General features: G+C 35.3%; 5 protein-coding genes across 5 annotated transcripts; 3 read left to right on the top strand and 2 right to left on the bottom strand.

Moving 5' to 3' along the window:
- Positions 1–220: 220 nt before the first annotated feature.
- ATG22 (Atg22p) lies at positions 221–1810 on the top strand (the record flags this gene model as incomplete). The annotated part of the gene is made up of 1 exon (XM_041549439.1): positions 221–1810. One exon carries the CDS (start codon positions 221–223, stop codon positions 1808–1810), a length of 1590 nt encoding a protein of 529 aa, XP_041405373.1.
- A 90-nt stretch (positions 1811–1900) lies between these two features.
- Positions 1901–4348, bottom strand: GID7 (glucose-induced degradation complex subunit GID7; the record flags this gene model as incomplete). Its single annotated transcript, XM_041549440.1, has 1 exon — positions 1901–4348. The coding sequence occupies one exon, from the start codon at positions 4346–4348 to the stop codon at positions 1901–1903; it is 2448 nt and encodes an 815-aa protein (XP_041405374.1).
- A 562-nt stretch (positions 4349–4910) lies between these two features.
- On the bottom strand, positions 4911–6401 carry GLK1 (glucokinase; the record flags this gene model as incomplete). Its single annotated transcript, XM_041549441.1, has 1 exon — positions 4911–6401. One exon carries the CDS (start codon positions 6399–6401, stop codon positions 4911–4913), a length of 1491 nt encoding a protein of 496 aa, XP_041405375.1.
- A 2017-nt stretch (positions 6402–8418) lies between these two features.
- Positions 8419–10014, top strand: PDI1 (protein disulfide isomerase PDI1; the record flags this gene model as incomplete). The annotated part of the gene is made up of 1 exon (XM_041549442.1): positions 8419–10014. The coding sequence occupies one exon, from the start codon at positions 8419–8421 to the stop codon at positions 10012–10014; it is 1596 nt and encodes a 531-aa protein (XP_041405376.1).
- Positions 10015–10605: 591 nt separating this feature from the next.
- Positions 10606–11913, top strand: MGR1 (Mgr1p; the record flags this gene model as incomplete). Its single annotated transcript, XM_041549443.1, has 1 exon — positions 10606–11913. One exon carries the CDS (start codon positions 10606–10608, stop codon positions 11911–11913), a length of 1308 nt encoding a protein of 435 aa, XP_041405377.1.
- Between the last annotated feature and the right edge of the window lie 75 nt (positions 11914–11988).

Here is an 11988-nt window from a genome sequence, read left to right on the forward strand (position 1 = left end):
ATTGTTTAGTACTGTGCACGCTAAGATCTAGAAGATTGACGAATAGAGGGAAACTGCATATTGCTTAAAGAATGATCAGAATGACATATATATATATATATATATATCATGAACTAAGTAACATACTTACATGTAGATAAATAATATTTTACCAAATCTATTACTTTATTGACATTTCGTTTAATTAAGAGGTTTTTTGCAATTTTTTGGGCTATTTTGAATGACCTACAACTCCATAGTAAACATGGACTACTCAAACGTAGCTTTGCAACTAACAAAGAAAAATATAAAAGGTTGGTATTTCTATTCCTTTTCAAGTGAACCATTCGTTGTTTCTGCAGTTTCAACCTATATCCCTTTACTACTTGAAAGATTTGCTAGATCGAATGGTGTCAAACTTGACAACCATCTTCTACCTTGCACATCTGTATCAGACAAATGTGTTTTACCGTTGTTCAATAAATATTATGTTGACACTTCAAGTTTTGCATTATACACATTCTCAGTTAGTGTCCTTTTCCAAACCATTGTTGTTGTAACAGTATCTGGTATTGTAGATTTGTGGAACTCAGTTAGATTGAAAGGTATCGTGTTGGTCCTGTTTAGTATTATCGGTGCCATTTCTACAATATTGATTTCAAGATTAGAGGAGTCTCAAATATATTCTTTACCATTGTTGTATATTTTGGCTAATTCCTGTTTTGGTGTTATCAATGTTGTTGGTAATTCTTTGTTACCAATCTTTGTTAATGATTTATGCAAATATTCCAACGGAATTAGTCCTGACACTAGCGAATCCAGTGTCGAAAAATTGAATAGTATTATTAGTGGACGTGGTGCAAGTTTAGGTTACTCAAGTGCTCTTCTCACTCAGATTGTGTCTATGTATTTAGTTCATAAGAGTAAAACTCAGCAGGATATTCAAGTTGCTGTGCTCTTTGTTGGTGTATGGTGGTTGGTTTGGCAAGCACCTATGTTATGGTTGTTCAATGACATTCCACAAACTGAGGAAGAAACAGCATCCAGACTTTCAAGAAGTAGGACATATTACAACAATAAACGTATTTGTTCTTTGACATCGTTGGGATATGGATGGAGGTCCTTATGGAATGCTTTTAAACATGCAAGATTGTTAAAGGATGTTATGATTTTCTTGTTAGGATGGTTCATTATCAGTGATTCTGTCACCACTATCAATTCAACGGCAATTTTATTTGCAAAAACTGAGCTGGACATGGTTACTTTGAATTTGATTACCATCAGTATTATTACAATGGTTGATGCAATGATCGGTGCATTCGTTATACCCCAATTTTTGGCCAAAAAATTTAACTTATTACCTGATCAAATTTTGGTTTACATTATTATATGGACCAGTTTTATCCCATTTTATGGAATCTTAGGGTTTTTCTTTGAATCGATTGGTCTAAAACATAAATTCGAAATGTACATGTTAGCTGTCTGGTACGGTTTAGCACTTGGTGGTCTTTCTGCAGTGTCTAGATCTGTTTTTAGTTTAATTATTCCAAGAGGTAAAGAATCTACTTTCTTTAGTATGTTTAGTATGACAGATAAGGGATCATCCATTATTGGACCGTTCCTGATTGGTTTGGTCACCGATAAAACACATGAAATCAGATATGCGTTCTATTTATTATTTGGATTACTAATGTTGGCTCTCCCTGTTATGAAATCACTTGACGTTTCTAGAGGAAGACGTGAGGCAGAGGAATTGATGGATGTTATCAGCAGTCGTGAGGTTAGTGTAGAACCACTCAGCTCAGCGGGTCAACATGAGCAAAACGATTGAGGAAACTCGAGTAGATATGATAGGACATATGTATCTGATAAATGTAAATCTCTAAATATATAGAATTATAAAAAGAATAAAAATTAGATTTCAATCCTTGACTACCTTCCATATTTTAATTAATCCATCATCGCCACCTGAGGCAAACATAAATTTGTTGTTCGGATTCCATCCCACTACATTACAGTTTTTACTGAATTTTCTAGCATTACTTCCTGATCTTGTTGGAAGGCGATCATTCGCATGTCCCATCAATACACCCAGAATATTCCCCTTTAGACGATCCCAAATATAAACTTTTCCATCCTCTGAGCCGCTCACTACTAATTTATTGTCGAAACCAAAGCAAGACCTAATGATAAATTGCTCTTGTTTTTGACCAAAATACTTTTGAATTAAGATATTTTCTTTATAATCCCATAATTGAAGTTCATTGTGTTGTAAATTTACTAATACCAAAGATGATAGTCTTCCATAGTTTTCGCAACTTGGCATTGGGAGTGAAATGCAAGTTATATTTTTCCCTATTTTTAATTTCGTCTCCATTTTAAAATAATGGTTGGATAATATAGAACTATCCAATCCTTTTAATTCATCGTTCGTTGGTAGATTGGAAATATTGAAAACATTAATACTACCTTGGTGAGTCATCAACAAGAGATAATTGTCATCCTGAGAAATTTTCAAGTCATGAATTCGTGGAAATTGTTCATCCATTAAGGTGTTAACAACAGTCCCAGCTTGAGTCTCTCGTGGCATACGTCTTAAGGCGTTATTATTATCGGAATCATGAGAACTCCTATATGCTGAGCTACTTGCCCTTCTTGAACGAAGATTCCAGTTGCGTGAAAATTGATAAATAATTGATCTTGTTTTGGTGTCATATATAACTACATCACGATCAGGAGAACCAATTACCAATTTTCCAGCATGTTTTTCTGTATGAAACCAATCACAGCACCAAGATCTTAAGGAATTTTCCGTTTGTTCAATTAGGTTATCTGTAGCAGCACGTGAGGAGATAGTTGAATCTGGAGCAGATGACGGAGATTGTGTGTCACTATATGGTGAACTTGTGTTGTATGTTTCATTCCCTGCACTATGCATACTGTTACCAGACCTTTCTTGTGCCTTAGGACTTGATATTGGTATACAAAATGAATCTATCGGGCCAAGAACTTGGGTCTCGATTGTGGATTTTTCCTTCTTCCCACCTTCTAAAGAACTCCGTCTTGAATTTTGAGGAAAGCCACCCTTCTCTACGTTCAATTCAATAGTTTCACCATCAGCTGTAATGTCATAAATATTTGTATGTTCATTGAAAGGGCATGTCACAAGGTATTTACTATCCTCAGAGAATGATAAATATAATATACATTGAGAATTTCCTCTCAGTACTTTAAATACAGAGAAGTCATTTTCGACATCATAAACAGTTACTTTACGATCACTAACCGAGTTTGCAATTGCGGCTGCTAAATATTTACCATTGGGTGAAAACTCTAAGTACCAAATTTCGTCCATATTTGATGCCAACGTCTTTTGTTCGACAAAATTTATTCGTTCGAAATCAGATATATTATTTTGTAACAGAGTTACTGGATCATCTTGTGAATAATCGACGTCGATTTCGTCATCAAAGAGGTTGAACGAGTTACATGATCTTTGATATTTGATAGCTTGTCTGAGTAATTCAATTAATCTCCCCTGTGGTACCAAATCATTAGGATTTATATAAAAGGATATCTTTTCAATCAACTCTTGTCTTGAGTTCTTTACTGATCCCGTCCATATTTGTGTCTCTGTGCAATCATCATCATTAGTACTATTGTTTTTTTTAATCACCACTTCAGGCATTGTTAAAATGGAAGATAATTCCTTCAACACTTTTTCGGGAGTGAAGACAATATCTTCATCAATAATATTTGTTTGTAATCCAGTTAAAACAGTATCCCATAGAGTTAAATATTTTCTAATAATACTTCTTAAGAACAATACTGCATTAGGTAAATCCTTGACTTCATATATCAATTCTGTGAAGAAGTGTTTATTAATTAGAATCATAATCTCTAGAATATTCCTGAAACGATTTAAACTGACTGTATTAAAAGTTGTATTCGTATAAAAATCATAAAACATCTTGTATTGTGTATCAAAATTTGCAGTTATTGCTACAACATCCAAATCAGAAGAGATAATATCATTTATATTAATAGATGTATCTCTATCTGTAAAAACCTTTTTCCCATTGTTTGCGGAATCATGGTTGGTGGTTCTCAATGATAAGCTATTCAATAGATCAAAACTAATCACTTCATATTTGCCCTGTTTGATATATCCAAAGAGCCTTTGAACAACATTTGATTCTACTTGAATGCCTCCACTTTCTTCTTGCAAGGCACCAGCTGCAGTATTATAACCCAGTTCCTTTAATGTATGAATCAAAAGTTTTGTCAGTTGTACTTTATCAAAGATATTGCCCACTGTTTTCAAGACTGGATTATCAGTCCCTTGCTTAGTGCGTTTATTGACACTCATATCGTTAACGGTTTTCCTCTTGTTTGCAGATTCTGAATGGTTATATTTATGAATTTGTTCATATCAAGTTTTAAAATATTGTTTTAAACTGTTCTCACAACAAATTTGATTATATTAATTTTTAGGGGGATATGCATGATATCTTCGGGCTTTCGCGATGCGGTGGTAGAATATAGAAGGTAGTAAATATTAATTTCATATAAAGAGGAAGTCTAACGACAAATATGACCAATAACATCTCAGTGATTAAGACCAATGGCTTGTCGAAAGAAAAATTAAAAAGAAAAATTAGATTAAAATAAATTTGTATATTTATTTTATGTAGATATATATATTTCATTTAGACGTAAACACAAGAAAGGATTGAACTTAAAAAAAGGGCTCATTAATGGGTAACTATGAAGAAAATAGTTATTAGATAAGTACGATAATCTTTGCAATTAAAAGCCATAACGTACAAAACTACTCCAATTCTCGTTTATTAATACAGGTTACAATGGTAGACTCAAATTATGTCTCTCCTTTTGTGATTGTTTTTTTTTCGTAGTTTCTTTTAGGAAATCTAAGCAACTAGAGCACATAAAGCACTACCAACACCGGAACCATCCTTAGCAATCTTCAAATGGGTCTTACGTTCACCTTCAGCACCTAATGGACCTAGAGCTAGAGCGTGTCTGATCATAGATCTGAAACCAGGGTAGTATTCAACGACGGAACCGTCACAACCGATTTCAACTTCACCATGGTACCTCATTTCTAGAGTACCAGTCTTGATGATGATAGCAGCTAATGGGACGGAAGATAAGTAAGCAGATCTACGAGAAATGGCACGAACCAATCTTTGGATTTCTCTACGTTCAGTTGGAGAAGTTGGCAATCTCAAGGATTGCAATAAAGACAATTCAGTTTCTCTTAGACCAGTAGAGTCATCGATTTCAATATGAGATAAGACTTCAGAGTCCAATTCGAATGGAGTTTGTAGTCTGTGAGGCAATTGAGCTGTAGTTCTGTATTGGTTGAATATCAACCCTCTGGTGTGTAAGTCGACAAGGACGTTTCTTAAGATTTCACCCATGAACATACCAGAGACTCTCTTTTCGAATAAATGGAAACCTGGGTTTGAAGAGAATTTTTGATCGATATCGACATCATACTTAGTAGTTGGTAGATGTTTCAAATCGTTATCAAAAGAACCCCATTCGGTATTAATAACCATGTGAGTCTTACCTTCTTCAGCCCACTTATCTCTAGTGGCTTGAGGAACCTTGGTTAATTTAGAAATTTCTTCCTTGTAACAACCATTGGTACCAGTACCAAAGATACAACCAATGACTGGTTCAGAAATTTCACCAGTAGTCATTGAATCGGTATTATCGGAACAATAACAATGAGATAAGAAAGTACCGACAGTATCATTAGTTAAAGCGACAATTTTAACGTTTTGCATACCTAACTTATCGATTTCACCTTGGAATAATTCGACAATGTCAGCACCGACAGTGTCAGCAATTTGGAAACCTTTAGTCCATCTAATTAAAGTACCAGAGTTCAAAGAAGTTTGATCGACAGGATAAGAGAAAGTGAAACCTAATCTAAATTCTTTACCTGCTTGCATATCAGCTTCGTAATATTTCTTCATGAATAATTGAGTTCTTCTTGCTAGATAAGAAAACAACATTTCAGAACTAACACCAGTTGGTTCTAATAATTCATCTGGAATTTTTGATTTCATTTGTTCCATTGAGAAAGTATGGTCACCATTTAAAGTGACAGAACAAGTTCTAAAATTAGTACCACCTAAATCAGCAGCTAATAAAGTACCCTTTTCAGTACCATTTGGAGTACTTGTAACATAGGATGGAATCATTGGTAAACCTTTGTTAGTAGATTTATCGTCATTATCTTGTGGAGCCAGACCTTTTTCCATTTGTTCGATGAAATAAGCGACTAATTCATCCAATTTTTCAGGAGTGACTTCGAAGTCGTTGACAATACTGTCAACTGTGGAAGTTAACTGTTGTTCGTTAGCTTTATGTAGATCGTCGAAGGACATTATTTAAAGTTTTAATGTATAGTGTTCTTGATGATTTGCTATTAAAAACAAGAAAGAAATGAAAAATAGTACAAGATAAAATAAAATTATCAAAGCAAGAGTGGTCGAGTTGTAGTTTTTTCATTTTTCCAAAATAATTCACTTGTTTATATATTAATTGAAAATTGGGAAAGAGAAAAGGAAAAGGAAAAGGAAAAAGAAAAAGAAGTATGCTATGAATGAAGGTGGTTGTTGAATTATGTTTTTATTCAATTCGAATTGGTGATAATGAGTAGAAAAGAAGTATGACATGATGATAAAATTATAGTATTCATGTGAGTATGTGGGGGTAGAGAGAGGGAAAGAAAAATATGTAAAATAGGGGATAAATTGATGAAATAACGTGAGCAACAGACGGATAGTGGGGTGGATAGTAGCAGACTGTTTAGCAGCTGGGAGAAGCGGTGTTTTAAAGGTGAATAAATTTATATGGCCGGTTTATCTGCGTCGTTAATGTATACTGTTTGTATGTAGCGGCGTGTAAATTGGGGGGGTGAAGTGGCGTGTGTGAGTGAGAGAGAGAGCGTTTGTGCGTTTGTGATTACGCTATCTTCATAATATTTTGTCCTTCCGGGAAGGAAAACAGGGCAGAGAGAGAGACGATGCTCTGTTGCCCCCTATGTTGTTTCTCTTTTCTTTTGGGGCACAGTGAATATGGCGGGGCGCCATATTAATATGTCGGCTGAAAAGTGCGGGGAAATCCAAAAAAGAGCTATCTATCCCAGCGGATAATAAGGGGGGCCAGCAAAGGAAATGAGCGTTTTGCTTTGGTGCAGTTGGAGGGGGGGGGGGTTTGCTTCGGAACAGGTGTCCGGGCTTCTTGTATGTGTGGGTGGTGTGAATACCTTCGGTCATATAAGGTGTCAGGAATTACCCCACACACGTCACTACACAAGTATCTTATCAGTGCGAATGTGATAGTATTTTATTTTTCTGGTGTGATTCTTGCTTAGTTGTGGGCCTTTCTTATTCAATAATATGTGTCCTGTGAAACAAGGAACCTTAAGGGGGAGGGGCATTGCCCCTCCCCCACTCTTTTGCATATGGAATGTTTATCTCGGATTGTGCGAAGTTGGTGGGGGCGAATAAAAAGAAAGTAGAAGAGATTAGCCGCTGCAGAATAAAAATGAAGCATGCGAATTTTTTATTTCGTCTGCCAGCATTGGAGATAAACTAGTAGAACGTGGAGCGGGAAGGGATGGGTCGAAGTATGTTAAGATTATCTCGTCGGATGTATGGTCGAGTTATTTCCCTCTAAAAATATTAGTATATATATGTGTGAGTGTCTAACGTTGATCACCCTCATTATCGCTAAATATATAACTGCAAGTGGCGAGATTGATATTGGCGCCAATTCACCTTTTCTCTATTTCGTGTCACATGACCATACCACATGACTGCGCACGTGATTTCCCACGTGACTTGGCAATCGTGTATCACCTTCCACGACAACGACAACAAGAAAGTACACCCAAATCGCCTTCCCTCTCTCGTTTCTTTTTCGCCACCTGACCACACGAAAAGTAATAAAAGCCCAAACAGAAAATGTGCAACGTGTACAAAATTTGCTGCTCGTGCACCGCAAACAATAACTGCAAAAAAAAGAACACGTAACTTAGTTAGGGCAGTATTACTAATTTCGCGACAGGGCACCTATCAAAAAACAATACTATAATTATATGTTCTATGTTCTATTGCTGTATTCTATTGCTACATTAAGTAAAAATGGTAGTGGCAGATATATTCTGATTTTGACTGGTTATTGATTACGTATACTTTTAGATTATTTTCTTTTTCTTTACAACACTTCTTGATAAATTTTCCTATATATATTTGACTACCTATTAAAGGTCATACATTTAATAATTTTATTCTTATTTCTTTGTAGTCTTTTTTATATATATTTCCCTCTGTCTCTGTTTTTATATTACTTATATTCACTACACCCAAACATATATATATATATATCGAAGTAAATATGATGTTCAATAAGAAGACCCTATTTGCTGTCTCCAATTTGATTGCTTCTGTGTTGGCTCAAGAAGCTACCGCTCCAAAGGATTCTGCCGTTGTCAAATTAACTAACGATAACTTCAAATCTGTCGTCCAAGGTTCAGATTTAGTCCTTGCTGAATTTTTTGCTCCATGGTGTGGTCACTGTAAAAAATTAGCCCCAGAATACGTTCAAGCTGCTAAGATTCTAAAGGATGAACATAATATCACTTTGGCTCAAATCGACTGTACTGAAGATCAAGAACTTTGTATGGAACAAGGTGTTCAAGGTTATCCAACTTTGAAAATCTTCAAGAACGGTGAAATCAACGCTGATGCTGCTCAAACCTATCAAGGTCAAAGAACCGCTGATGCAATCGTCGAATACATGATTAAAGCTTCTCTACCTGCCGTCATCACCGTTGAAGATGTCAAGGAATTAGATGAACTTTTAGCTAATGCTACTTCTCCTGTCATCGTTAACTACGGTGTCTCCAAGATTGATAAAAACTTCTTATCTATTGCTGACTCCCTAAATGAAATGTATACTTTTATCTCTGTTCCATCTTCCAAAAAACAAAATATTTCTTTATACTTACCATCTGGTAGTGAAGAACCAATTGTTTACAACGGTAAGATCGATGAAATCGTTGATGATAAATTGATCTTGGAACAATGGTTAAAAGTTGAAGCTTTACCATATTTCGGTGAAATTGACGGTTCCATCTTTCAATTCTACATTGAATCAGAATTACCAATGGCTTACTACTTCTACGTCACCGACGATCAAATTGATGACTACAAGGAATACTTCACTGAATTAGGTAAGAAATACCGTGGTGAAATTAACTTTGTCTCCATCGATGCTAAACAATTCGGTAGACATGCTGCTAACTTGAACATGAAGGAACAATTCCCAATGTTCGCCATTCATAATTTAACTGCTAACTTGAAATATGGTCTACCACAATTAACCGACGAAGAATACGCTGAACTAACTATCCCACCTGTTGTTGAAAAGGCCGATATCACTAAATTGATCACTGACTTCATCGATCATAAGGCTGAACCAATCGTTCAATCCGAAGAGATCCCAACCATCCAAGAAAGCAACGTCTTCAAGTTGGTCGGTAAGACTCACGATGACATTGTCTACGACAACCAAAAGGATGTCCTAGTTAAATACTATGCTCCATGGTGTGGCCACTGTAAGAGATTAGCTCCGATCTACGAAGAATTAGCTGATATCCTAGCTACTGATAAGAACGCTCAAGATAAGATCGTCATTGCTGACATTGATGACACTGTTAATGATATCATGGGTGTTGAAATCCCAGGTTACCCAACTATCGTCTTCTACCCAGCCGGTAAGGACGCTGAACCAATTCTATTCGAAAGTGCTAGAACCGTCGAAGCTTTCCTAGAATTCATCAAGAACAACTCTGCTAACAAGATCGATGGTCCAGCCATTTATGAAGAATACAAGACTGAACTAAAGGCTAAACAAAAGGCTAAGCGTCAAGCTGAAGCCGATAACGATGATGATGATGATGAAGATGACTACGATCATGATGAATTGTAATCATAATTTGCAATAGTTTTTTTTATTACAATAACGAAAATTAAAAATAAAAGCATTCATTAATGTATCAATGAATGCTGTTATCGTTTTTGAATTACCACCTTTAACGTGGTATTATACATAATATATTATTCACATCCTCACATCCCCCCTATTCATAAATTAGTATATAATTGTTTTTGCTAAAAGCCATTGTCTGAAATTTTTCATTCAAAGGTACAGTAAATTCATCTACCAAAAGAAATACAAAAAGAATTAAAAAACTTAAATATTATGTTCTTAACTATATAAGTATTGCTCATCAATATTCTCTTCTTTTTGAAAGATTGATTGATTGTTGAATTTTATCAACTTGAACGGTGGAAAGATCGCCTTTCATCTGATAATTGCGCGAAGCTGTCTTACCGTTATTAAACAAAGAGTACATCAAAAAGTCGTACATACATGGAGTATTTGGTACTTTTAATTATATAAGCCTAGAACAACCATATTATATAAACATACTAAATTGGACAGCAAGATATTATCACGGTTGTTACTAAAGAAATACACATTCTATATATTATTACAATTCAATTAAGTTAGTTAAATATGGCTGTTTATTCACCACCAAATGACGATGACGACAATGATGTTTCTAAATCGGCAAAAGAGACGCCTCAGAAGACAGAACGTTTCTATATACGGCCCAGTTTAGGCCTCAAGTTATGGGGTCCATTCGTACCTGCTTCTGATAACCGTAAGGGTCTTTGGACTCTGGTAGGGGTTCAGACAGCCTTGGGTTTACTTTGTTTCTATCGATTTCGTAAATTAGTGAACCGTTCTTTGATAACAGCTGCTAATAAAGCTAAACCAGAAGGGAAAGTGTTTAATACGGTGAAAAATATTGCGGATATTCCTACTTTAAATAGATTTTCGACTACTCATAAAGTACTTGTGATGAACAATGTTCCAGTGGCTCAAAAGACCGCCACTAATGGGGGAACAAATGGGAAAAGTAGATTTAATATGTTAAGAAAGGTACTATATCTAATATCGGGTACTGCCCTTTTATCTCAATCAATGCTGGAATTTTGTCGTCTGAAAGTATTAACATATGACCCTTGGTATGAAGAAGCTCGAACAGCAAGGGATAAAAAATTCTTTAACGATATTATGAGGTTTTACCATGAGGGGATAGATCCAAATGAAGTGAAGGTTAAAGATGTTACCAGTGGGAACATCATGTCTACTAATATTCCAGAAGTGAGACAAAGTATAGCTTTAGTACGCGCACAAGCAGAGTCTCAAAACCCAATTATCAGATGGTATGGTCCCATCGAATTTAAACCGATGTCCTTCAGTGATTATTTAGATCAAATAGAATACTACCTAGAGATGAATGACATATTGATAAAAAAGAAACAATTTAAGAAAAAGTCATCAACGCCGGCAGATACAAATAATTCAAGTGGACCTGTATCTTTATTAAGTTTAATATCACATACGGAGGAAGAGTATCAAGAAATTAAAAAACAAAATAAGAAGATTAATGATGAAATATTAAATAACAAATTAAACATTACTCAGCCAGAAAATCAAGAGGTAAGCGATTTGGAACCTAATTCATCGGCTACCTCTCCCCCGGTACCTGAATATCAGAGAAAGACTCCCACTTCAGATCTAACGGTACCAATAAGAGGTATAATTTTAGATCCAAAATTGACAGATCCTCAACAAATTAATCTAGATGAGGTGTGGAACTTTTACGATCCATGGATGAGTCTAGGTCTCGAAACTTCCTTGAGTATTAAATTTATTCCAACTGTCTTAGAAAGAAGCCCGATGGATGAACTGGTTTCTAATGAAGCACTCGACACCACAGAAGATCACCCAATGGACTCCGAAAATGATGTATAAATTATGTAGTTACAGTATTGTTTATATAACTTACTAATTATATCTTCAGATGCCCTTCCACTATTATTAACAATA

Source organism: Maudiozyma barnettii, assembly GCF_903064755.1.
Source record: "Maudiozyma barnettii strain CLIB 1767 genome assembly, contig: KABA2_02, whole genome shotgun sequence".
Lineage (NCBI taxonomy): Eukaryota > Fungi > Ascomycota > Saccharomycetes > Saccharomycetales > Saccharomycetaceae > Maudiozyma > Maudiozyma barnettii.